Source organism: Cimex lectularius, unplaced genomic scaffold, assembly GCF_000648675.2.
Source record: "Cimex lectularius strain Harlan isolate CLEC.00 unplaced genomic scaffold, Clec_2.1 scaffold17, whole genome shotgun sequence".
NCBI classification, from domain to species: Eukaryota; Metazoa; Arthropoda; class Insecta; order Hemiptera; family Cimicidae; genus Cimex; species Cimex lectularius.
This window is the reverse complement of record NW_019392640.1, coordinates 2923448-2951338: the sequence shown is the minus strand read 5'-3', so window position 1 is coordinate 2951338 and position 27891 is coordinate 2923448. Positions and strand designations below refer to the sequence as shown.

At 34.1% G+C, this 27891-nt stretch overlaps 2 protein-coding genes across 3 annotated transcripts; one reads left to right on the top strand and one right to left on the bottom strand.

The window, feature by feature from the left end:
• The first annotated feature begins 49 nt into the window (after nucleotides 1-49).
• Nucleotides 50-20384, top strand: LOC106672205 (PTB domain-containing engulfment adapter protein 1). 2 transcript variants are annotated; one of them, XM_024229019.1, is made up of 11 exons: nucleotides 3181-3264; nucleotides 4189-4337; nucleotides 17667-17722; nucleotides 17784-17848; nucleotides 17906-18076; nucleotides 18130-18320; nucleotides 18378-18516; nucleotides 19150-19267; nucleotides 19332-19428; nucleotides 19488-19866; nucleotides 19935-20384. In XM_024229019.1, the coding sequence occupies exons 1-11, from the start codon at nucleotides 3196-3198 to the stop codon at nucleotides 20010-20012; spliced, it is 1512 nt and encodes a 503-aa protein (XP_024084787.1). In that variant the 5' UTR covers nucleotides 3181-3195; the 3' UTR covers nucleotides 20013-20384. The 2 variants fall into 2 exon arrangements, with proteins under 2 accessions (XP_014258915.1, XP_024084787.1); XM_014403429.2 differs by lacking the exons at nucleotides 3181-3264; nucleotides 4189-4337 and adding an exon at nucleotides 50-311.
• A 1196-nt stretch (nucleotides 20385-21580) lies between these two features.
• On the bottom strand, nucleotides 21581-26920 carry LOC106672264 (F-box/LRR-repeat protein 20). Its single transcript, XM_014403552.2, has 11 exons — nucleotides 26566-26920; nucleotides 23935-23967; nucleotides 23638-23705; nucleotides 23409-23538; nucleotides 23187-23350; nucleotides 22955-23112; nucleotides 22750-22889; nucleotides 22492-22683; nucleotides 22331-22432; nucleotides 22045-22257; nucleotides 21581-21980 (listed from the first exon to the last, which is right to left on the bottom strand). Exons 1-11 carry the CDS (start codon nucleotides 26626-26628, stop codon nucleotides 21873-21875), a joined length of 1371 nt encoding a protein of 456 aa, XP_014259038.1. The 5' UTR covers nucleotides 26629-26920; the 3' UTR covers nucleotides 21581-21872.
• Between the last annotated feature and the right edge of the window lie 971 nt (nucleotides 26921-27891).

Here is a 27891-nt window from a genome sequence, read left to right as displayed (position 1 = left end):
CGTGCCTTTCTGAGACCGGTGGGGGGAGGACGTCTAGTTCCTTTTCCAGGCGTCGTCTGCGTTTCAGCCGGGCCAACGTTCCGACAATCCGACCAGTACGTTCCAGATCCAGTTGCAGCAGTCGTTCTGTCGCCCTCTGATCCGTCATCTGGAGTCATTCCGAGTTTTTTCCTTTCCCCTCTTCACCGTATCTTCTTTCTTTTCCGGGCACAACAAGAGCCGTTCGGGAACGTCAGTGTTGAACTTGTGTTTTTCTTTTGCCCGTTCATCCGACCGTCAGAGGTTTTCTCCCTTTAAATTCTTCATTTAAGGTAAGATCATTTTTGTGAAAATTAAAAAAAAAAATTGCAAGAATTTTTCTATTTTAATTATGCCGTTAAAAACAGGATTTTTACACCATCTCTTTCTTGGCTTCTTGCATGCTTGTTCCTGTCCGGTAGTTCGATCTCGGACAACTCTTAATAATTTGAAAGAAAACTTTTTTCTCAACAAATTAATTTTTATTACACACCTTTTATCGAAAACCTTGTGCTGATTCTTCCATGAAGGAAATATCATTCCTTCCATGAAGGAAATGAACGCAATGCTATCTTACTTCACGCCCATTGTAACTGGAGTTACATAAAAAAGGGAAAAAGCCATATCCTCATTTGAAAATAGCAGTTACAATTTTACCGGCTTTCTCATCTTTTTTTTTAAACTTCACTACACAGGAACAGCAAAATAAATTATGTCGCTGTCCCAGCAGGGTGAGAGGTACCGGACGGACATGATACAGTTCAGTAGTTTAATTATTTAATTGGCCTAGTAAAGTTTAACAAAAAATTAATTTGGCAATTCTTCATTCCGAGTAAGAAGCCTTCCGGCGTCCAAATTTTTAATATAACCCAAGACATATTTTGGCCATGGTACAATGTAGAGCGTTTTATTTCAAAATAAAACAAAAATAACATAAAAAATTTGTTTTTCACAATAACAATTACATCTTGTCATATTTTCACCCGGTGTTGGTTCAGAAATTCAGAAATGACCTGTTTGGGTTTTTGAAAATTATACCTTTACACGCGACTAGCCGAGGGAGAAAAAACTAGTTTGTCTGAAGGATTTTTTTTTGCCTGCTGCATCAGAAATACCAAATCATAGAGTTTTAATAGATTTTGTTTTCTTCTCGTGTTTTTCCTCCTATGACAAATAAACAGGACGAAACACGGAGTTTTCAGTCTTTTCGCGTAAGAGTTTCTGCTCTTAACTTTTCAGCCTGAGGAACGAACCTGTTCGAAACAGCGAGATCACCAGTTTTCAGGCAAAAATATATCTTTCAGGGATTTTCATGGATTGGGATTTTCATTGTTTTCGTCTGGTGTTGAGGATTGTCCAGAAAAGATCACCACCTTTTCTTCTGGTAACTTTTATCCTTTTGAGAAATTCCTTCTATATCCTAACCCTTTCAGTCTCGAGGATCGTCAAACCTGATACAACAGGTTAAAAACAGCGAGAATATACGGACCGTCGATCAGACAGTATAACAAATACTTACTCATCGGAGTTTTCATAGTATTTCATAGATTTCTCTTCTCTCTTGAGAGATCCTTTTCTAACTTTATCAGCCTGATGATCGTTGTCATGTCCAAAAAAAAAAAAAAAAAACAAACAAAAAACAAACAAAAAAACAATAAAAAACAAACAAAAAAACAATAAAAAACAAACAAAAAACTGCGAGAATGGACCGATCAGAGATCCCCAATTTTCAGCCAAACTCTCTATTTGGTTTTTCATAGATTTTGTTTTCATTTGTTCATTCTTTCGATTGTTTCATTGTACGCTATGTCTAGAGTATCAAAAGGATGTTAGAAATGACAGACCTGAGATCATCTTTTCTTCTGGTATTTTTTATTCTTTTGAGAGATAACTCATATAAGCTAGCCCTTTTAGTCTTGAGGATCGTCAAACTTAATACAACAGGTTAAAATAGGAAGATGGGTTGGACAAATAACAATCAGCGTTTAGCAAATACGCAACCTTCTGGGTTTTCATTTAATTTTTCTCTTGAGAGATCCTCTTATATTTTTTAAAACCTGAGGATCGTTGAACCATATCAGAACAGGAGATTCTCTTAAAACATTGTATGATCTAATTTGAGTATCGTCAAGCCTGATATAAAGGCAGCTTTATCTTCAACCTTTGAATCCTTCAATAAGCTAGCCCTTTCAGTCTCGAGGGTCGTCAGACCTGATTCAACAGGTCAAAATAGCGAGATTGGACGGACTATCGAGCAATCAGTGTTTAGCAAATTACTCAGTATTCTCATTGTTGGTAGATTTTCGCCTAAGAGTTTCAGTTCTTACTTTGTCAGATTTTGTTTTCTTCTCATGTTTTTTCCTCCTATTTCAAATAAACAGGACGAAACGCGGAGTTTTCAGTCTTTTTCGCGAAGTTTTTTCTCTCAACTTTTCAGCCTGAGGAACGTCGAACCTGATCGAAACAGCGAGAATGCAAGGACCAGAGATCACCTGTTTTCAGCCAAAACTAAATCTTTCTGGGTCCCTTTAAAATATTCATTGTATGATCTAATTTTAAGATCATCAAGGCTTATAAAAAGAATAAAAGCTGGAGTGAATGGACCATAGTCGATTAGCTTTTATCATGTGTTCTATGTTCTGCGTTTTGGCCGATTTTTCTTTATTGAAATATTCCTTCTATATATTACTTTGCCAGCCTTTATTCTTGTTTTGAGTTTTTATTCTGTATCCTAGCTTTGTCAGCCTGATTGTTAAAACTTGATCAAAGGGAGAAACATGAGATTGGACGAATCAAGTTCCATTTCCTGAGATTTTGTTTTCCTTTTTTTTCTAATTTTTCCCTGAGATACATACAAGAACGATGGACGCAAATAAGCAGGACAAACAGCGAATGAGGACGTACCAGAATTCATTAGGATCGACAATTTTTAACAACTATTCAAGTTTCTCAGTTCTGGTCGGTTTTGTTGTTCTGATTTTTTTTTATTTTCCTATTAAGTGATTCCTTGTATGATTTAACTGTCAGCCTGGAGGATCATCAACTTGAAAAAAAGGTCAAACTGCGAGCGTGGACGGACCACATAGTTTTTAGCACATAATAACTGTACAGCGTTTTCATAGATTTTATTTTTTTCTCTTCAAAGATTTCTCATGTGTTTTAACGCTATCAGCCTTGATGGTCGTCAAAATCAGTCAAGATCAACCGCGAGAATGGACGGACCGCGAAGCAGTGTCGATCAAATTGGTAACGAAATAACGTTTGATTTCCAAGAGTGACAATGATTTTTGTGTGGTGATTAGTGACCATTAATCGATAATTATTCAGAAATCGTGAGATGCGGTCTGGTGTGATATAGGTTTCAGAAAAACATTTTCTTTATCGCGCCAACGTTTCGATCTTTATTGAGATCATCTTCAGGGCTAAAAGTGTTTGTCTTCTGTGTAATTGTGCCATTCTTGCGTGTCGTGTTGTTCTGTGTGAGTGCACTCTCAACACGACACGCAAGAATGGCACAATTACACAGAAGACAAACACTTTGAGCCCTGAAGATGATCTCAATAAAGATCGAAACGTTGGCACGATAAAGAAAATGCTTTTCTGAAACCTACATCACACCAGACAGCATCTCACGATTTCTGAACAATGATTTTTGTTCACTTTACTTGTATTTCTTTACGGTGAGTTATTAAAGTCCAAAAACTATTTCTCCAGCGGATGAGTTTTGCAGTCCCATTAAGGTTGTAACGGATATGTTGTAATTTTCACACCAGAAAAAAATGTATGTTTTATGATTCGCTTAGTTTTGTTTACACAGGATATTACACTATAGATACATTTCAGTAGAGGAAAGACCAAGCTATCCCATATAAACAACGATAATGGACGGACTAGAGACAGCTTTTGTACTTTAGAATTTGATAAAAACTGGCATGCTTGGTATTCGAAACTTGGACTTTACACCTTGATAAAGAAAACAAAACCTTTACACTTTTCTTCTGATTCTCCCCTTTTTTCTGTACATGTAGCTTGTCTATTTTAACCTTGTTAGCCTTATATGTTGAAAAATTTATCCTCCGTATCAATGCATTTTGAACAATTCTGTGTCTATCTGTCGTTCGTGTATGGCAAGGATGACGCAAGATTTTTAATTTTACGTATCGTCTTTAGTTCAGTGCAAGGAGGAGTATGGACGGGCCAGAGTTGGCCAGTTTTATTCAGATCGACAACAATAAAGCTTCTTTAACATCGAGGGTTAAAACTCTTCTTCTGGCATCAAAGTTTAGCAGAACTCTGACAGAAATTGAGCATGACGGAAGGTAGGATTGGTTCACATATTAGTAAAAATGTAAGTCTAGCTTTAACCGACATAAGTTCAAAAATGATCTACCAACTTGTACGAATAAAAATTATTTCTTCTTACTGATTTTCTCTACTCCTTACCTTTGTACTTAGACAGCCTTGAAGGACGTTAAAGAAATTGTCCACCGTATCGATATGTTTAGCATAATTTCACGTTTATCGGCCGTTCGTATATGGTAGAAGTGACGAAATTTCTTTTCATATTTAATAATTCAGGAAAAGGAGCAAGAACGGACGGACCAGAGACCGGCCTAGTTTCGATTGAATCACTTAATCTTTTGAGTTTAATTAATTTTTTATTTTCTACCTATGAGGTTTCTTTTATATGTTTAATTTAAATCTTTATGATCAACTAACCAATCAAACTAGAAAAACAGCGATAATAAACGAACAAGGGACTACCAGTTTTAGTAAATACTCGATTTTTTGGGTTTTCATAGTTTTTTGATTTCTTTTACTGTTTAGATATTCCTTGTGTGTTCTAACTTCATCATCCGAGATCCTGATTAACAGGTCAACAAGTGAGAATGGATCGATCATGTCAGTTTTGTAGCACATACTCAATTTTATTCTTTTCTATATATTGTTTTCTTCGTTTTTTCCCATTATTAATATTTTCCTATGAGTTCATTTAAACATTAAACCAGATAAATGGGACGTACTGCTAGATTGTGCACGGGCCATAAATCATCAACCTATTTTTAGGAAATTCGGTTTTCATAGATTTGTTTTCTTCTGATATATTTTTTCTCTTAAAAGATTCGTTCTAAATTCTATCTCTATCAGCCTCGAAAATTTTCATGGCAAAAAAAGCGAGAATAGAAGGACCAGAGATCATCAGTTTTTAGCAAATACCAAACTTTTTGGATTTTTACATATATTTTTTCTTTTAAGAGATTCCTTCTACATATTAGTTCCTACCTTCTAGTCACTCTCGGGGATTGTAAAATCTGTCAAAACAGGTTAAAAAAGCGAGAATGGTTGAACCAAATATCAAGCAGTATTTAGCAAATTTTGGTTTTCATAGGATTTTTCGTCTGGTTATTTTTATTTTCTTAATAAATTCCTTGTGTGTTTTAACGATATCAGCCTTGATGATTGTCAGATTTGACAAAACATGTCAAACACCGAAAATGGACGGACCACAGATCACGAGTGTTGAACCATTGTCAAACTTCCGGCGTCGATTTAGTTTACTTCTGATGTCATCCTCTAGAGAAATCCTTTTGTATCTTAGCTCTCTCAGCCTTGAGAATCGTGAAACCTGATACAACGGTTAAACAGCGAGATTAGGCGGACCAGAGATCACGAGAATTGATCATGTTTCCATCTTACAATATTCCATGTCGGTCCTAAATTGAGGAGCGTCAAGCCTTAATGGAAAACAGCGGGACAGAACATACCAGAGATCATCAGTTTTTCTCTGGCATCTTTTATTTTCTTGAGAGGTTACTTCTAAATCTTAGTTCTTTCAGCCTCGAGGCTTGTCAAATCTAATAAAACCAATTAAAAAGGCGAAACTGGACGTATCATCGATAAATCAGAGTTTTTCAAATACTCTTGGGCGTTCTTATATTTTCTTCTTCTGGTATAATTCATTCTCTGAAGAGATTACTTCTATATTGTAGCTCTTTCAGGCCTCCAGGATCCTTATAAAAAAGTAAGAGTGGACTCAATCTTCGGGATTTTCGTCGAATTTGTTTTCTTCTGCTATCTTTTTGTTCTCCCTAGAGATTCTTGTTTGTTCTAGCTTTGTCAGCTTTCCGGATCGTCAAGCCTAGATAGGTAAAAAGGTCAAATAGCGAGAATAGGCAGACCAGACTTTTACGAAACACTCAATTGTTTCAATTTTAATTGATTTTGTATTCTTTTGAATATAATTTTATATTTTCTTCTTAAAAGATTCCTTGTCAACCTGAGTGATATTTTTATTTTTTATTTTGGCCTTATGATCTTGCATATTAGCCATAGTACGAATTCTTGTGTGTTCAAATTGGGGGTTATCGGGAAAAAAGGGCCAGAGGCGACGGTGGGAATCGAACCCACGACCGCGGCGTGAGAATCTCTCATGCTAACCACTCGGCTACCGCGGTCCTCAAGAGTGATATTCAAACCAGATAAAAAGGACAAATAGCGACCATTTAAAAAAAAATCAAAAACTCAATCTTTGTTTCCGTCGATGTTGTTTTCTCTTAACAGATTCCTTGTGCGTTATATCAGCCTCGAGGATCGTTAAACCTGGTGCAATAGTTTAAAAACAGGGAAACAGATGGTCCAGAGAAAAACCAGTGTAGTCAATACTCAATGATCTGACTTTTCATAGGATTTCAAAGATTTTTCTCTGTAGAAATTCTGTTCTACCTTTGTCAGCCTGAGGAGTGTTGACTAAAAAAAAAAGAAGCGATAATGGACGGACCATTGATCACCATAGTTTCTAGTTCTTCTAGCATCTTTCATTCTTTTGACAAATTCCTTCTATATGCTAGTCATTGCAGCCTCGAGGATCGTCAAACCTGATACAACAGGTGAAAAGAGTACGAGGTTTCTAGAACGGACCAGATATCAATATGTGATTAGCAAATCCTAAACTTTTTGAGTTTTGATAGATTTTTCTCTTAAGAAATTTCGTTTTTCCTTTGTTTGCCTGAAGATCGTCGAACCATACAGGACAAAAACAGCGAGAATGGGTGGACCAGAGATAAACCAGAGTGTAACAAATATTCAATCTTCTGAATTTTCATAGGACCAGTTTTTTCAACCAAAACAATATCTTTTTTAGTTTTCACAGATTTTGTTCTCTTTTCGGTTTATCATTTAGTAAATCTACGTTTTCATCGATTATGTTTTCCTGTTGTGTTTTTGTCAAAATGATTACTAGTTTTTGCCAAATATTCAATCTTGACTTCTTGGTTTCGATTTCTTTGACAGATGAACCAGAGAACAATAAAACTCGTACCGAACAAGTATATTTTTTTACCTATTCTCACTGTATCGACTTCAAATACACTTACATTTATTTGATAACAACGTTTATAGAAAAACCATTGCTGGATATTTAAATACCAGTGCACGAAGGGTTTTTCGAGTCCCATGGGAAAATGTAACGAAAAACCTTTTCCCATTATCGCCTGTTATGTCAGTTCTGCATTACGCTTCAAAGAAGGCAAGGCGTAACGTTGAAACGGTTCTAACGAAAGTAAAAGTAAAGATCGAATCTCATTTCCTTGTAATAGCCACGTCTATATGGAATCAAGGCAACTGACCGAAGCCGTTACCGTTAAATAATGCTTACAAATATCTTCATATGAAAAAGCCTCAGGAGTCGAGAGGTCGCCATGACCTATCTCGACCCTAAAAGTCATATTGGGCAATGCAGAAATCGTGACTATAAAATACCATTATTAATAAAAGCCAGTTGTCTCGATACAGCACCAGCCTATTTTGCCGTTCAATTAGAGTTGATTTACGAACGGTTTCTCTCATTGTTAATTACTTTCGATGTTTGACACCTTTTTTTCGTCTTTCTCTCTGAAAAAGTGAAACTTTTGAGTTTCAAACCAAGAATGAACCGTGCCATCTTAAAAGTGGGACGTGAGTAAACTAACCGAATCCAGAATGAACGCGGTGATTTGCAATCTTTCCGTTCAGTGTAAAAAGCTCGTCCTGGGTGGAATTTTCCTCAAGGGTTATTCAGCCATTATTCACGTTCAAATAGTTTTATACTGGAAGAAGTCAATTAATCAATAGATGCATAGAAATTAATTAATTTAAAGATAAACTGTTCAAACTGCTACTTAGCACTTACACCTGATATATCCAGGCCAATTTGTAACTGCCTAAAAAAATTATAATCAAATCAAGAAGTGCACAATGAAAATTCTAAAACTTTCTTAAATCTGGCAATTTTAATAATCCTCTGCTTGGTAGTTTTTTAAAAGTACTCAATTAAGAAAAAAGTCTAAATCTTTTTGCACAGCACTCCCATACATGTTTTCATCAGATATTAAGGTAAAACCCTTTTACTGTGGAAGGCCCACAGCCATGTGCATGGAGGCAGATCATTCTTGAGACGCCATCCCTTGAAATCCCTAGGAAAAAATATGAGCATGGATAGTAATTATGTAAAAAGAAAAGCGACTAAAACAATGCAGTATTAAAGTTAGAAAGTCCTCACTGAGTCAGACATCTACTTTAAAATCCGTTGCGTTTCTCCAATTTGCAGGGGTTTTTTTAATACTAAAAAAACAATTTTCAAAAAATGCTTTAAAAACTGGATAATTCATCGTTTTTCCATTAGAAAATTGAATTTTCTGCTTCATTTATTTAAAACTATGTCAATAAGATTAGAGAATTATTTTTTATTTATTTATTTTTTGTTGAAATATAATTGGTTTTTAGCCCAGATTTATTAGACTATTTTTAGTTGAATAATTAAAAAAATTATAATGATAAAATTAAAAGTAATACACAGGTAAAAAGTATTTTAAAAACAAGAAAACTTCTTTCGAATCTTCTATCTTGGGTTTCTCTAAACGCAATTCTTTTCAGCATTTCCCCAAAATGATAAAAAAGCCAGCTTATCTATTTATAACTACTAGAATGAAATATAGCGACGAAATTAATAATAAAACGTAAAGATAGAAACACAGACTATATTGGTATAAATTTTGTTTTCCCTTCCTAACTTGCATTTTGCCCAGGACCAAGTCGATTTTAAGTTCGGACATTTTTCCAATTATATCAAAATTGACAATTGAAACGTAGTATAGTAAAAAATCCTCATTGACCCGCCAAACCTTAAGAATCTGCTGATCAGTAGCAGAGCAGCAAATCTTAAAGACCTTTCAACAAATTTCACGTACTGGATAAAGCCATATTAAACTATAAAAACTTTATTACCTTATCGTGATAATATTGTTGTTATCCTATTCTGTAGGTTGCTATTGAAATTTACTTTTTATTTAAAAGAACATTTTTGGTTTTCCCTATCTGTGGACTAGCATGGGCCTTATTAATCTATTTATTTTTTATCTAAATCCTGATCGATATTTTTGGATTATAGAAATAAAATCTGGTTTGCATTGAATCTAAAGTTTTCCCGACTGCATCGTAAATAGAATAAATAATTGGGGGCGTCGGTGGCCGCAGCAATTTAGGCGTAGACATGGCGTTCATCACTGTAAGGTAAAGGTCCCGGGTTCGAATCCAGTTGCCTTGCATTCGAACCCGACACACTTACAAATGGGCTTTTTTCAAAAACACCGGCACCCTCGGCAAATGACCTCTGCTGTTGCGAACCCTCATAAAAAATAATAAATTAAAATCATATTTACTGTCATAGTTCAGTTACGAAACGGTCAGTTTAATACAAACAACAAATAAAAGATTTAATTAGATTGAAAAGATTACGAACAAAAATACCCAAAGTTCTGCGTTTCAACCTGTATTAAAAACAGTTTAAAAAATTCGAAAAGCAACAAAAATGTTTGTTTCTCTTGGAATTTAGCAGACTACTGAAGAGATTCCATTTGTATTTTAACTTCGCCAGACCTGAAGAACGTTAAACCAGTTACACGCCGGATCGTTGTGTTTAGCATAATTTCACGTCTATCTGTCGTGTATTGAGAAAGCGATGCAACGTTGTTTTTATCTTCTCGATTTTGCGTCTTCATCTCGTTGTTCAGAAGAAAAAGGGAGAATGAAGCACCGGTAACGACCAATTTTTATCTACACTATTGGTTTCACTTTTCTTCTGATATTTTGATACTTTTCTCCTTAAGAGATTCCTCGTTTGTTTTAACTTTATCAATACACAAAAACAAAACCACATAAACAGCGAGTACAGACGGACCAGCTTAGTTTTTGACAATTATAGCTTTACAACAAGTTAAAAAAACAACAAACAGTTTGACTGAAAGGCACACGGGCAACAAACGAAGTACTCAATGTTCTGGATATTAGGCTGTAATAAAAGCAGTTAAAAATAATAAATTAGTCTTGAGTAGTAAGTCGATGATTTGTTTATTAATTCTGCACCGGAAAAGTATTTTGTTTCCCTTAGAAATTTAACAGCCTCATCTTCACTAGAAGCCCTTGATTAGAAAACGCTATGGCAGTAAAAAACTAGTCGATTGGAAAATCGTTTTCCCTTTGTACTGTTCCATTTTTTATTCTTCCAATTCGTCCTTTATTTTCTTGAGCGATTCCTTTTGTATTTTAATTTCGCCAGCGTTGAGGAACGTTAAGCCAGTTACCCGCCGTATCGATTTGTTTAGCATAATTTCACGTCTGTCGTCCGTGTATTGTGAAAGCGATGAAATGCTTTTTTCTCTTCTGGATTTTGTGTCTTTATCTGTTCAGGAAGAAAAAGACAGACTGACCAATGTAACTTTATTTTACTACCTACGTTTTTACTTTTCTTCTGATGTTTTTCAGTTTTCCTCTTAGGAGATTCCGTGTTTATTTCAACTTCATCACACATAAACATAAAACCGAATAAACAAATATAGTCAGTTTCTAAGAAATTCTTGTACACCAATATGCACAGGAAAATACTAAATTTTCTGACTATGTTTATTTAATTTCTTTTGAGGATTTTGTGGAAAGACAAAGAAAAGAAAACGGTACTATTTTATAATTTTTCTTACAGAGATTTCTTTATATTAACTTGGTCTCGACAAAAAGAGAGTATGAACGGACCAGAATCGACCAGCTTTTTTAAAATTTGTTCTTTTAAAATAACCAATCTTTTGGGTTTTCATCGATTTTTTTGTAACAGATAAACATACAAACAGATAAAGCAGATAAAAAACAGATTAAGATATTAGAAAGCCCTGACTGAGTCAGACATCGGCCTAAATATACTCCCTAATGATTATCTGAAGTCACAAATCTCATACAATTTTAACAAATTTTCAAACAATTTTATGTTGCTATTATTTAATCAAAATTTTTGTTATAAATTCATTTAAAAAAATAAATAAAAATCATGGTTCCAAGTTTATATTTTTAACTCAGCCTTGTATTAACTGTGCTTTTTTTTTAAATTATTATAATCATGTTAAAAATTATGCTTAGTTTAGAAATAAAATAACTATTTTCTATTGTAGTTGATAGATTACTTGTCTAGTTCAATGGGAAATTAACAAATATCCATTTTGAATTAAGTGAAATTGTAAGTTGTAGATAAGCCATAAAGCCTAATTTAAACATAAAAATCAATTACAAAAAATATATTTCGGGACACATTATACTATAAAAAAGAAAGTGCTACTTTGTTTTAATTACATGACGTCAGTTAATACTTATAAGGACCGCTATTTTACATACCTCACTTACCATTGTCACGTAACGTTAATACGGGCGACTGATGCCAGCTTTCCATTTCCTGGATGGGGTACAAAAATACAACCGATGTAGTTTATTTTACTAGATTTGATTGATCGTGATTTGCACCAGTTAAACAAACGATTTGCTTAACTAACTCAATTGGATCGTATAATGGTATAATATGGGTCAAATATGATGGTGCTGGTCGTTTTTTCTGGGGTGATCTATTTTGAATGTGAATATTTGCAAAATTTATACATTAAAGCTGAATTTGTTTTTGACCAAATTGGGCAAATAATTGTTTACTGATAGTTACTAGTATCGATGCTTTCAATAGTGTTTTTGTTGATTCTAAGCTATCTGTGGTCATGGGTATGTGTTCCTCTCCTAGTTAAACCAATTATCGACCAAACTCGTCCCTTTTGAATAATACAAAAGTAAAAGTCAATAATTGATACGACTGTCGGCGGTGTATATGGCTTTCAAAATAAGTGATCTTCCGTCACCGGATATGCTGGCGAATCATCAGATAAGGGCTTCCGGATGTCGAGTGAAAACGTCCTGTTATTTTCGGGGCGAAGTTGATATAAGGTTTTATGTAATTGAGCCACCTCGGACTTGTATAAAAGCATCAACATTTTCTTAAGACCACTCTGAAATTGGTCAGATGATGTCGTAAACAAAAAGTTAATTGTTTGATAAATACAGCCGTTTGGATAACGTTAGTTTATGCGGCTTTCTTTTCATAACGCATTCAAAATGAAATAGCGTTTATGAGACCCACGGATTAGAAGGATAAATATTGTAACCAAATTAAGCTTGGGCAAAATAAAATTCAAAGGTTTGCGAGTTATAAAACTAGAAAGTTCAATGATCTCTTCAGTTTCACTCATAACAAAACCATTTGACAAACCATAACCCTTGCATGTTTCCCACATAATATGATTTTGTAATGTAAAAGTTTTTGGTCTTTATATATCCTCCATCATGCTATTCAGTTGTTTTAAAAATTAAGACGCTTGGTGTGTGTCTTCGCGCTGTTAATAATATATACTCCACTCATAAAATGATTGCATATAATTACTGTACATACTTACGTCGATTATTTCAAGAGGGCATGTATAGCATTTACTTCACGGATTTAACATTCGTATATTTAAATAGTTTTCCATTTCTATGGCATGTATATCCGAACCAGAATTTTGAACAGGCCAGAACTTAAATGACCATGTAATTTATTATACCTCGCCATAGCTCGTTTTTTACTTTTCCACGTAACTGCTACAATACTCGATTAAATTGCTAAATCCAAAAGTTTAGCCAAATTAGGATTTGAAATTTGGTCTGCCTATTTTCGCTGAGTTGGACTGTCAGACGCATTTTGGCATATGCAGTGGTTTCATGTTTATCAGCCCGCAGACAACTTGGAGAAATTTCAACTTATTAAAATTATATTTTTCTCATTTTCGTTTAACCCTCTACATTGATACTGAGACTCTCCACGCTGTCTATGATATGTCTTATTCAATAAGCGTATTAAAATTGGCGCTTTTTCTAATTTTCGTTCTAACCTCTGAGAACTACTGTACTGCTAGAAACTTATGTTCAGACTTTACAGCTCTTGGAGCAAAAATTCCTATGTACTCCCTCTATTGCCATAAGTTTCATAACAACTACGTCCTGGACCTAACAATGAAAATGGAGTTGTGTCTACCAGCTCTTGGAACAAAGATCCCTATTTCCACCATGATACAATGCCATTGCAATACTTCAAGGACCGTTTTTTTCTCTTTCGTAATAGCAGCTATGAACTTGATGCTAAATTTGTGATATACCACTAAATTCTGTTGTTATGTCTGTAGCATGCCATTAAACCATAGGTTTTGACAGTCCAACTATTTAAACTAAGATCCCTTGTCCTCCATGATATGCCATAGCCATATTAGAAGGATGGCTAGTTTTCTAATTTTCGTTTTAACTGCTATGAAATCTTAGACTTGATATTGTGCTGTCTGCAGCATACCAAGGAACAAGAGGTTCCGACTGTGTAGCAGTTTAAACTAAGATTCCTTTGCACCCTATAAGAATGGCTAGTTTTCTCCTTTTGGTTTTAATTGCTACTAAATCCTATGCCTAAAGTTGAAACTGTCCAGCTCTTAGTACAAAGATCCCTACGCCCTTCATGCATAGCAACACTTTCAGCATAGACGTGAGCAGTTCAGTATTGAAGATTTTACAATGGCACAATAGAGAAGTTCTGGTTATTTATACATTTAACGAACCTTCAAAATAGATGTAAAGGTTCTATTAGGGTTATGACCGATCTGGTTCATCCTTTACACTTCAAAATTTTAACTTTCATTTTAGAAAATAAGATGGCAATAAAAAAAAGAAAAAGAAAAAAAAAACTACACCATCTGTAACAATCCTTTTTAAAAAGATAGTTCCTACTCACATAAAGTAAATAATACTAAGTACTTACTGTGAGTAGGAGCTAACTGTTTAAAAAGGATTGAACATCGCACTCACTCCACCATTCATCATTTCCATCTTAACGTTTGTTGGTCTACCAGTTTGCTGATCGACTGTTTCCTTCAGCTTCATTACTATTATGAAGCTATGTGATTATATGTACAAACGAAGCGTTGTACTTTAGACGTATCTCCTTCAGTCTGTCAACCTGAATAGATTTCGTTCATTTCAACGTCGTGGGGCCTGGTACTAGGACGTAAACCTGTGCCCCCAATCTTTTGTCTCCCGAAGAGGCGGAGGTCACTTTTTTTCTTATAAGTCGATGTTCCTCCATTTTTTTCCTATTACACATGCACACATTATGCAACAGATAAACCATAAAAAACACCTGTAAAGAGTTCGATTCGATAAAATGACTAGTTACTTAGGATAAATTGTGTGCATGAATTATGACGACCATTGCGACTGTCGAATTGTGCAGTCATTATTCTAAACAGCAGATTGAATCGGAACAACGTGGTTCTTACGAGCAATTTAGCCATTTTAAACGGAACGTTTAACAAGCCAAGAAGACAGCCAAACAAACTAAGACTGACGATACGTTTCCCTATCGAAAATAAAGAGACAGGCTTTGACGACAGCCTGGTATCGTCCCAATTAAATTAAATTATCCATGAATGACCTTTTACTGCGTTCTGCCCTTCGAATATAACAGCATTAATTCAATTCGTTAGGTAGTTACTGTTCAGATGGTGCGGTACTATGGTACGATGAGAATTTGTTCCATAGTGGATGTCGTTGGTGTTTGAATATTTGACTTTGAGGCAGTTGCCTCGACATTGTTTTAATCAATCCGCGTAGTTTCCAAGCAGGATCTGGAGGCGGAAAGATTTAAAAAAAAATGGGAAAACAAAAGTAGTCCATTCTATTAAATTTTGCGAAGGATTGCGTAAAGGCGAGCCGTGTGGCCGCGGAGCCTGAAGTGGGGGCCAATTGGATCTCTCTCCGTTCCTCCCAGCTCCGTTGGGAATAAGAGACGAGGAAGGAGTGGAAGTGAGCCTGGTACTGCCTTGCACCCCAAGGTCTTGTTGTGAAATCGAAAAATATAAATCTGCCCTCTTTAAAAATTACTGGCTCCCCCCGGGCTCCTTATCACGAGAGAGTTGTATCGTGAACTCAATGAGCGGGAATTTTATCTCCCTGTTTTTGGCATGAGCCTTTATCTCGGCGGGAGTGGCATGTAAAATAGGAAAATTCCGGGAAGTGTTGGCTTGATGTGATACAATTTCTGCTCTGTTTCCACTCAACCTCTACGTGGTTTGATAATATATTACACAAAGCCATAATTTCCATAATAAAACATATATTTTTTCATTAGTTTATGTCAAATGGTAATGTTACTAATCAAATGTAATTATGTCTAATAAATATATTGTATGATTTCATTTTTGTAGTTTCTTTTCAAAAGAAAATACGTAATACATATAATGTAATACGATTATACCTCCATTAATGGAAATAATTTCCAAAATTATTGCATTATTACTTCGGTTCATTAGTAATGCATACAATATTTTTATGAAAAAAATTGTATTTTTTGTAGTAGGATAAAAAAACCCACAATTATACACATACATTTAAAAAATATACTAAACTGCTGGACACAATTTCTCTCTCTCTCTCTCACTCTCTCTCTCTCTCTCTCTATATATATATATATANTATATATCAGTCTATCTTACTTCCACTCACACCATCACTCTCACTCATTTTTTTTCTCTCTCTCTCTCTCTCTATGTATGTATGTATACAAATATATAAACAAAAAAGACAAGCACAGGCAAGAAGAAAGAAAAGAGCCAAATAAACAAAAACACAAGCAGAGGGAAAATTGGCAAATGCACAAACACAAGCAAGCAAAAAAAAAGATACAAGTGAAATTATAGACAAACAAAATCAGACACAGGTGTAAGAAGAAAGAAAACAGGAAAATACAAAAAAACACTAGTACAGTAAAAAGGCAAATGCATAACACAAGCAGAAAAAAATAGATGTAAATGAAAATATACAGACATGCAAAATAGCAGACACAGGCAAGAAGAAAGAAAACACAATTAAATATAGAAAAAACAACATAAGCAGGGAGAAAACAGGCAAATGCTCAAACACAAGCAAGATGTATAAGTGAAAATGCTGGCACAGACAATCAAAATTCACACACTGACACAGGCAAGACAAATAAGGCAAGAAGAAATAAAACAGGGAAAAACACAAACAGGAGAAAAGAGGCAAATGCACCACTCAAGTAAAAAAAAGAACAAAAAACGCAGATACAAGTGAAAATAGACAGACAAGCAAAATGCACACCCATACACTGAATGGAAGAAAGATAACCAGTTACGCAAAAACCAAGCAGGGGGAGGACAGGCAAGAAATAAACAACAAAACAATCAGATACAAGTGAAAGCACATGCACAGATAAGAGGACAAAAATGCTGGCAAAAAACACGAGCTGCGAATAAACAGATTTTTAAAAAAATGTACAGACCAAGGAACTAAAAAATTGTATATATTTTTCCTTGGGTTATTTCTAATATAATTTAAAAATTATTTGATCAATGTCAATATAAAAAGCAACAACATAAATAGATTTGTATATATTTTTCTTTTTAATTGTTAAATAACTGTTGTTGATGAAATTATGTAAAACTTTTAGTTTTATTTGCAAGTGGTTGGTTCATTTATAGGAATTGAACACATGAATACATTTGAATAATCACAGCTAAATGTTTGTTTTTTCTTTTGTAGAAATCAGTTGACAATGAGACAAAAATGCAGTGAATTTTTTTTGTTTTTGAAATGTTTAACCAAATAGATTTTTAACTTTTACCATGTCAATAATAAATATTTTAGGACATTAAAATGTATTACATTTTTTCTTTCTGGATAAAAAGTTCACCTTATGACATAGATAGCAAAGATTCTAATGTATAAAAATAAAAAAACAGCATAGAAAATTTCCAAATTCGAGGAATATAAACATTTATTCGTTCCAAGGCCTTACAATTTTGTGCTAAAAGGTCTTTTTTTAAGAAACAAATTAGCCGAAAATACATCGAGTTACAAAATACTTACCATGAATGAGAATAAATACAAATAAAATCTAAACACAGTACAGTCGTGTTTAAAATATGACATAATAAATCATCTCTATGTCGTGGCCCTCACCTTTTGTACGGCATTGTACAGATGTGTTAAAAAAGTGCTAGCAAATAAAGCTCTATGATTTTCAAGGTTTAACTTTTTTTAGGATGAAGGAAAGATAATTATACAAGATAGGTAGTTAAACTGGGAATTTATGTAAGAAAAGATTTTCATTTAATTTTTAAAATGATTATCACAGTTTCCCTTAATACTAGATATGTAATAATTTGCATAGATATTAAATTTGTCAGTTTAAAAAAAAATCTCTACTTCTTTTTCAGCGATATCATGCGGAATTCTGCGCTTTTGAAGTGGGCACAAAATAAGAATGATAAAGGTCAGATTAATCCATTTATAATTCTTTCTATACCATTGGTATAATTAATTTTTAATTATAGGTAACAGGAAATGGATACATCCACCAGACACTTTACAGAAAGGGCACATAGCATATCTAGTGAAGGTAAGGATTGATCTTTATTTTTATAAATGTTAAATAAATTATTATATTTGTTTTAAGTTTATGGGAAATACCGAAGTGGACCAGCCGAAAGGAATAGATGTAGTCAAAGAAGCCATAAGGAAACTGAAATTTAATCAACAGATAAAAAAATCCGAGGGTACAAAAATACCCAAAGTAGAACTAACCATAAGTATAGACGGAGTTGCAATTCAAGAACCAAAGACTAAGGTATTACAGCGATATCTCTTCGCATTTATCAATCTGATGATTTGATTTTGCAGCGAATTATGCACCAATATCCTCTACACAGGATATCATACTGCGCAGATGATAAAGGGGAGAAAAAGTCTTTTTCATTCATCGCCAAAAATGGTTTAGACTCTGAAAAACACATGTGTTTCGTTTTTGTGAGTGATAAGCTCGCTGAAGAGATAACGCTCACTATTGGACAGGCTTTTGATCTGGCCTATAAGTAATTTATTTTAATTTTCCCCCCTGTCGTTCTGAAATTCAAAATCCAAACTTTCAGGAGGTTTCTTGAAACGTCTGGTAAGGATTTAGAAGTGCAGAGGAGGATAATCTTGCTCCAACAGAAAGTGAAGCAGCTTGAAAATGAATCGTCTGTCCTTAGGGAAAGACTTTCAGATGTGCTGAATGGTCAAGCAACGGTATGTTTGTTCCATATTCTTAAATATAATTATTCAAAAAGCCAGTTGGGAGTTTATGTTGCATGTTATGATAATTTCTTGTGTTTGAATTAAGACTAGGGCTGCTTGATTTTCCCTGATCATCCTGGCCTGCCTATTATCCCTAGTTTCATCTGTCTGACTTATTTCTGTGATTGTTCTCTGTTATATTGTCAATTAATATTTTATGCTTACAACAAAACAACACAATAACACAAAATAACAAGAGAATAGACAAACAAGATGATTAGGGATAATAAAACAGTCTCTTACCTGGCAGACCTCACATTGATATTTAATTGCAATTTAAAAATTCCTTACCCTAAACATGTTATAGAATTCATGTTGAACGGCATTGGGTCCAACTTCACTTGTGGATTGATTTAACAATTCAAATGCATTTTGGTATTGTGCCATCTTCAGTGAGGAACTATTAACTGAACTGAAACAGTTCCTCACAATGCCAAATTGCTTTAAGCAGTTCAACAAACCCAGAGTGAAGATGATCCAATACTGGTACAGCATGAGTTCACAGAGTCGTAGACCAACACCCAGCATATTACAGAATGTTATAAAGTGTGTAATAATCGAAATTATCTGTTAAAAACACTTCAGGACCTTGAAGGATACATGAGAAGGAATAAAATCACTAATATGTTAGTGGTTGATGAGCTACCAGCTGAAGGAAGCACTCCTGAAAAACTTAACGGAAACACGACTGATCACACCAATGGTGTGTAACAGTAATGTAATTTTATTTATAGTTGAATATTAAATTTTTTAAAAATATTTTGAAGGCCTTTTGTTGAATTTAAATGAAGTCCCTTCTGCACCAACTGGGCAGTCGGTACCACCAGTCCCACCGAGATCATTTGAGAGCTACAGCAACGTAAAGTGAGTCATCGCTTTTTAAACGATAAAGATAAAGACGCCAAGTAAATTTTATTTTTCAGTGATACAACACCGTGTGTCGGAACGAAGCTTGAAGGACTGCTTTTGGACCAACTGGACGACGATTTCAACCCCAGAGCAACAGAGGTGGAGCAAACTTTGCCCGTCTTCCCCCATAACAATCACAATGGGATGAACCATCAGAAGGCAACACTTCCAAACGCACCATTCCTGGCACCCCCTCCGAAAGCCGGAAGTAGAAATAAATTCAATTCGACATTTCCCACTCCGGTAAATGCGCCTTCGCCATTTCGAAACCAAGACAACTTTTCATCAGCAGAAAGCAGTTCGGATCCTTTCGGCATGGGAGATTTTAGTAATGCTCCTGTTGACCTTGAAAATGCCATCGGAATGCTCGACAAAAGGATTTTAGAAATGAAAGTAAGTCATTCAGGACTAATGTAATTAATGTTATTAATTTATGAATAATTTTCTTTTCTTTTTTACAGGATGGTTTCAGTCGGGGTTTGTCATTTGGCAATGAAGATTTTTCTATCGAGAGTCTAGACCCACTGAGAAAATCATGAAATACAGTGCTAAACTCTGGAACATATGAGAATCTCCAAAATAGAAATAATCATAGTATAAATAACTATATATTGTTCCTTCGCAGTGTAAAAAAAATCTATATAACTTTATGCTTTAAATGCAATATATAATTAATTAATTAAACAAAATTTATATTAAAACACAAATGGAAAAAATACTAGGGACCAATGAAATGCATGTCTTTGCCCAAATTTTTTCTTTTTTTTGGCAAAAGCATTTTATAAAAGTGCAACAATTTATTATATTTTTTTAATGTATAACTTGTTATAAAAAAAAATATTGTTACTATATTTATAAACTTTTTGAAAAGATAAATTAACTGTATAAAATATATTTAAAAAAAATTTAAATTTGTTGTGTGAGAGTGAAACTTTTTTATTTATGTTTTCACCTACTAAACCCATAGTAAAAAAAAAATAAAATAACACTAATGTTGAGTTTATTAAATTATTTATTAAAATTATGTTTTTGGTATAGTTGTCATTAATGTTTTTATTATTATCCATTGAACGGAATCTCTTACACCAAAATCATTCCTGGTATTGGATGGACATTAATATAATTGTGAGGTTAATATTTTCTTTGGTGATTGATCAGCCTTCTCAGTTTAAATCTACCTTTTGGAAAGAGAAAAAAATATATTTATAATTGAGGTGTTTAGCGACCGTTAGTTATGGTTATTAAGAGATCATGAGATGCAATATCACACCTAACCACATCTCACGATCTATAAATAATCATGAATATAATTCTGATACATTTTTTAAATTAATTAGACTTTGTTCGTTGTCATGGTTGAGATGAAAAAGCAGTGTCACGAGTGGGATTCGAACCTACGACTTTCGACTAAATACTAAATTGTTATACTTTTTTATTGTTATAAATAAAAGTAAACAGCAAAACTAATTATTGTTATGCAAACATATTTTACTGTACGATCTGTGGGACACGTTTTTCCTGGCAATATCTGCACAGACCCGTTTCCACCACTTAGCCATTACATACGCCAGAGTGCAATGCCCAGTTGGCAGTTAAACTATTATTCCAGACCTAGTACATCCTAGATTTAGTAGTTATACGATGGTCCTTTGATAAACTTTTTCGCATGCCTCTGCCCGGGCTAAATTCCCATTGAACGTAGGATTTATTTTTAGTGTTGTCTGATGGATCCAAGTTTTGGCAATTAGGTATCTCAAAAGGGATCTAGGCCAATAGGAGTCCTCATCGAACTTCCCTTGGACAATTTATCACCCTCTCCTTTACCCCTCTGCCATATATGCCCTGGTACCTACTTGCCCTGTCAATCAATTACAAAATAGCCTTTATTCAGTCAAATCATCAAGATAATCATGTACAGGATGAATGAGTGTAATTTATAATACTTAATTTTTAAATATTTATTTTAGCTTCTGATGGAAACTAGAACATTAATTAAATTGTACAAAAAAAGAAATAAAACTAGTTAAAAAAAAAACATCAATTCTAAAATTAAAAACTTTTAACTTTGGCCTAGTATATTACGGACAATGTGACAAAATGCCATAAGCAATGGAAAAAAAATTAATATTAAACGATAATACATTTTCAGTCATTATCTGCAACTTTTTTATTGTATACATTCACGAATGAAGAAGCAGACAGATAAATTAATAGTTATAATAAAAGTAAAAAATAAAAACAACATAAAATCAATTTAGATAATAGTCAAAGGTAATATAAAAATATTTACATTTTTTTCTTGTGATAAGTGAATGCTATTTACACATAGTGGTAATATCATACCAAAATGAATATCTAAAAAGAAAAAAAAAAAAAAAAAAGAAGAAAAACATAACTTGTTAAAGAATAGCACAACATCTGCAGTAGCGCTGTCTCGTACCGCCAGTGGAAGGAGGAGGAGTGACTGGGGCGAAATAAGCGTGCACCTTTATATTCGGCAAATGGCTCTGTAACATTAAATTAAATGGAACGTCAGTCATTATCGACACAAACGTCCCGTCGAATATTTACCCTGAGACGTCTAATTCCTGCCCTGGTTATCAGTTGACAATCGTACAATTCTACACGTTGAAGATTATGGCATGTGATGAGGTGCTCGAGTGATGAGTCGGTGATAAGTGGGCAGTTATCCAGCTCGAGTACAGTCAAATGTTCAGCTGCACAAGGGGAAGTGCCTAAATGTCTGATTCCATCATCTGTTATCAATTCGCAATGTGATAGGCTCTATTCAAATTATATGAAAAATTTAAAAAAATTCTCAATTTTTATTTAAAAATATTTGTCTAATAAACTATACCAATTTTTCTAAATGTGGACAACCCATAGCAAGGTGAATTAATGTTTGATCTGTAATAAGGACGCATTCTTCTAAATCCATCTTTTCGAGGAGTCGACAGCTCTGAAACAAAGAGAAAAATAAATATCAAAAAAATTCACTTAATAAATTTTTTTAAATACCCTTGATAGTGCTTGAAATCCGGTGTCCGTGAACTGATTGCACCTAGCAGCCTCGAAAGTGGACAGAAGGTGGCAATGTTGAGCAAGACTGACCAATGACAAATCTGTCAATCTTGCACAACCCGACAGGCTCAAATTATGGAGTTTGGGACAGTTGACTGCCAGTTTCCCGATCCCGTTGTCTTCAACATTCTGTTAAAATTGTATTAGTCGATGTCCTAAACAATGTTGAAGGTTCAAATGAGAAAAGATACAAACCACGCATTCCTGTAGGTTCACGACTTCCAAATTTGTGCAGTATTGAGCAAGGCAAGCAACAGCTTTGTCCGTCAACTGTATGCAGCCTTTAGATACAAAAGATTTAAGCTTCGGACAACCTCTAGCCAATGCTTCAACACCTTCAAACCAAAAAAGATTCATTCAAGAAAGAACATTTATTTTTTTAAAAAAAGTTTATATATACCATTATCAGTGATGTTGTCACACCAAGAAATATTTACATGGGTTAAATTATGCTGCCCATCAGCAAGGGATTTTAAAGATAAATCTGTTATTTTACAGCAAGAACCGACATTTAATCTACTCAGCTTAGAGCAGTACCTACTGAGTGCTTGGCAAGTACTGCAATAAAAAAAAATAATAATAAAAAATATATATAAACACATTTTTAAATTAAATAAATAAATAATAAATACCTATCTGTGATTTTTTTGCATTTGTTGAGATTTAAATCTTCAATGTTCGGGCAGAGTTGAGCAAGAGTCTTCATTGAGCCGTCTGCGATTGACTGGCATCCGTTGAGACTCAGTTTCCTGAGAAAGCCTCCACATCGTATAGAGATGTTCTCTATCACGGGTCCCTGCGCCAAATCAAAATCAATTTTTTTTAAACAATTTTTTTTTTTAAAGCAAACAGACCTCGACATCTCTCTGAAAGTTGAATAAGTCGATCCTCTGCCAATTGGATCCGTCAAGTGCTAGGATATTCCAGGATTTCGATACCTGGGCGCACCGACATAACGAAACAACATCGAGGTAAGAGAAAATCCTTAAAAATAAATTTGTTTAATAATCACTAATATCAATGTAAAATATAAGTGACACCAAGTAAAAAAAAATAAATAAATAAATAAAATAAAATAAATACCTTAGAAGTAATTCCTTTGGGAGTTTTTTATTTATTTGAGCATCATCCTCAAGGAATACTCTAGCTAGCTATAACACAACAAATAATAAATAAATAAAAAATAAAACTATTAAAAAATACTCTGCTGTTAAGTAGAAAAATCATCTTTAAGTAAACACACAGGAATAAGGCACTGAGTGGAAAATTGGAAAATGTACTGGATGAATTAGTAAAAAAGAAGAAAAAGAAAAAAAAGAAATGGTGTTTAATAAAGAAAAGGGATTAGAAAGAGAAATAAAAGTGTAATATCAAACCCACATGTATGTTTCTGTTTTTATCCTTCTTCTTGGCCTGGAAACGAAGAATCAATTAGCGTTACTAACACTCAAAACAATCATAATAAATAAACAAATCAATCAATTAAAATAAATAAACAAAGTGGAAAAAAGCGTGTACAAAAAAAAAAAATTAAAACAAATAAAAGTAAAAATGTATTTGTAACAGGTTGTAGATGTGATTGGGAAAACTTGGAGTAAAATAGTCGATCAGTAGGATGGGCTGGCCTGAGTTTGTTTAATTAGCAAACTTTCGGTAGATCAACATCATCATGGCTATAAAAATTTTGCAATTTCATCAGTTCTTCTTCAATTTCCTGTTATTTGGAAAGACCTTCACACCCATTAATTAATTGTTTTTAGAGCTCTGATGATGGTGATGTAATTACTGAAAGCTCACAAAGTAAAAACAGTCTGTTTTTGTAGGTCATTGTTAAATCCAAATTTTTAACCTATTACATAAAGCTGTTTTATTATATATTCAATAACTTCTTGGCTATTACGCTATTTCTTGATGGATTAAGTTTTAACCACTGCTAAATAAAATAATACACAGTGTAAATTCAATATCAGAAATTTTAATACACATTTATTCACTGTTTATTTGGAAATATTTTTAATTAAAAATTTTAATTTCAGACATCTCGTTAGATTACTTCAGAGATTTTACAAACTTCAATGAAAGTTATACATTCAGAGGACAGTATAAGTAGCAAAGGAACTTTTTAATGTTGAAATAAAGCTAGACTTAAGAGAAAATCATCAGAAAACCATGGACAGTAAAAAATTGGAGATAGCTATAAATCTGACAAAATGAATGCTAAATTATGACAAATTGTTCCTAACCATTCTGGAAATCGAAAATCTTGGGCAGATAAGACCCAGAATGGAAAATTAGTTTTATATAGTGTACTGATTGATCCAAATGAAAACTGGAGTTGGAGCTTATTTTTTCCTTATGTTATTCTACGGATTTGCTCCATTAACATGGAGACACACAGGAACCAATCAGAAAGAAGCGCAAGTAGTGTTAAAGCACAACATTTAGTTCTAAGCTGGTCTAATAATCTATCTGATGCAATTTTGATTAATTAGATATAAAATGAGTATGAAGGATTGAATTGAATAATTCAGTTGCCAACTTAAAGAAGAATGGAGAGTACCTCTTGCTAAGCTGAGAAAAATCTTAACACTGAAACAGATCTGCTGACAGCAGGAAGAAGCAGGATCATTGTGGCTTTTGCTTTCAAAAGTTAAAGATTGGAATCTGGCAATGTGCTTAAATTGGTAAAGAGGTAGGTAACATGTAGAATTGAGTCAAATCACAAATAGATGTTGAACCGCCACTGGGTTAATTATTGGGTCTGTCTTTAACTCTTTACTAACGGATTTGTTGCATATAACCTAGCCTGACTGGCTGGTCTAGCATTGGTGAACTAATGTTGAAGCAGCCCCCACTTATTGGGGGTCTGACAAACCTCGAGTAAACATGGACACCAATAAGTAAACTTTCAACGTAAGTTTACAGACTCGCAGACCAATATCCAGCATCAGATATAATTGAGCAGAAACAAGATCCTAGAAATTAATAAAATGGGGGATGAAGGAAACCTTTAGTTTCCGCCCATATGTCAAATTTTGTATTATGTACTTCCTCTTTGGAAATATGATACCTGAAGATGTTTAAAAAAAAAGGGGTGAAAGATGAAAGAAACCTTTTGATTCGGCATCATATTAATAATCGATGTCACACATCTAAAATTTTACTTGGGTCTGTCTTAGGAAAGCCAATAATAACACCTAAAGAAATTAATGAGGAGGCACTTATAAAAGTAGTCAAAATCTTAAAATATACAAGTATATGAAAATGAAATTTTTTAAGTTGGGATAACAAGCGTAATAACACATAATATTTCTTTACTGGAATAAAATAAAAAAGTAATATCAATTTTTAGGGCAGTTGTGAACGTTTACCCCTTCAAGAGCCAAAAATTGATAACAATCAAATAACTAAGTAGATTGTAAAAAGTTAGTACATGAAATATATTAATATTAAAAAAAAAAACTGATGTTAAAATTTGAAAAATCCATTATTCCTCCCTTCTGCATTGAACAAAAAATTGGAGTATCCATTTTCCTCCTCTTGTGAACTGAATGGCACTTTTATTCCGAGGGAAAATATATATATTTCTTTAAAGGGAGAAAGTAAAAAAAGGAAAACAACATAATAACACATAATATTTCTTTTATGGCATAAAGGAAAAAAATTACTAATTTTCAGGACAGTTGTGAACGTTTACCCATTCAAGAAAAGCCAAAAATAGACAGAAATCAAACAAATAAGTAAATTGTAAAAGTTAGTACATGAAATAAGTTTTTGTAAAAATAACTGACGTGAAAACTTTGAATATCCATTCTTCTTTCCTTCTGAATTGAATGGCACTTTTATCCCAAAGAGGCAAAATAACGTAATATTTCTTTAAAGGAATAAAGTAAAAAAAAGCACTAACTCTACCAATTGTCAGGGTAGTTGATAACTAACAGTTAATAAAAGTGAACAATTGACAAAAATCAAACAAAGTACATGAAATAAATGTTTATAAAAATAACTAACGTAGAAAATTTGAAAATCCATTCTTCCTCCCTTCTGCATCGAACAAAAAATTTGTGTATCCATTCGTACTCCCTTCTGCACTGAAAGGCACTCGTGTTCCAATAAGAAAAAACCACTTTCATAAACCGAAATACAAACAGAGGAAAAAATATATCGGGTTTGTTTTTAATTATCTTCGTTGCACTTTGAACAAGGGTCAGAAATAATCTGGCGTCGCATTTTCCAGGCCGGGTTTTCGTCGAAAAATCAACAATTACGACTTACTACCGACGTGCGGACTGCGGACAAAGGGATTTTAAAAGCGGAGCGTTACGCGACAAAGTGATTTTCTTTACCTGGACTACTGCGGAATAGCGGACAAAATGATATTTACCATTTTCCATTTGTGACAAAATAACTGTTCTCCGTCCTTTGGCGATTTTCCGTACTTGATACTATTCGTATTGCCACTTCTGGCCGGAAACAGAATAGTACTGGTAAGAAAGAAAAAAAAGAAAATAAAGAGGAAAAAACTAAAAATTAAGCAAATCGAGGGGGAAAAGGCTTAATTCCTTTCTGAGCGATGAGCGTGTCAAAGAACTAAAAATGAAACTAAAGGAAAAAACAAATGGAACAAAAACAAGGAATAATAATAATCTGAAGAGGTCGGGGGAGAAGTCCTTGGAACACAGCTGAGAAATTCCATTATCAACAAACGGACACAAACACAAAGGATAACGATGAGAGGGGAAATTAAAACGCAATTGGAAAATCGAACCGTCACCGGCCCGGGAAATCAATGGGGCTCGTTTGAAATAACAAATCTCACCTCGATCCTGTGTCTCGACGTGTGGATCATCGTTGTTTTTTTTATTTTCCCCCCGTTTCTAATCGGACGACGGAAGAGTGAAGGCGCCCGTCCTTTAAAGGATTCCTTCGACCGTTCACTTCAGGACCAGTCCTCTTCGGAATCCATCGCCCTCCTCGGCCCCTCGGGAAAATCTCTATTGCATGTCACAAATTCAAAAGAGACGTAGAACGTTCAAGTTCTCGGGCGAAGGCTGGCCTCTCCTTAGTGACTTCATGACGAGTAGCCGGGGCCGGCAAAGTTCCGCCGACTGTCAGATTTCATCCAGGGGAGCCGCTCGCCCTCGTCTCTGATTAGTATTTTTTCCCTGAGAACGTCCAATGTTATTACTACGCCAACTGAGATCAAAACAAAAACTATAATCAGGTGATAACAGACGACACTCCAGAGTCTCCCGGCTCTGGCGAAAGAGCGCACTTAAAATTACCCGCTTAACTTCAAAATCCCTGAAAAATGTTTTATTTTGTAACATACGGTCG

Coding starts and splice junctions, on each gene's coding strand:
- LOC106672264 (XM_014403552.2), bottom strand. CDS start 26,628: ATGGATACACAAATTTTTTGTTCGATGCAGAAGGGAGGAAGAATGGAT. Junction 22,684..22,749: donor TGAACCTACAGGAATGCGTG/GTTTGTATCTTT, acceptor CAATTTTAACAG/AATGTTGAAGACAACGGGAT. Junction 21,981..22,044: donor CAGGAATTAGACGTCTCAGG/GTAAATATTCGA, acceptor TTAATGTTACAG/AGCCATTTGCCGAATATAAA.
- LOC106672205 (XM_024229019.1), top strand. CDS start 3,196: ATGGTCGTCAAAATCAGTCAAGATCAACCGCGAGAATGGACGGACCGC. Junction 4,338..17,666: donor GAAATTGAGCATGACGGAAG/GTAGGATTGGTT, acceptor CTTCTTTTTCAG/CGATATCATGCGGAATTCTG. Junction 19,268..19,331: donor CACGACTGATCACACCAATG/GTGTGTAACAGT, acceptor AATATTTTGAAG/GCCTTTTGTTGAATTTAAAT.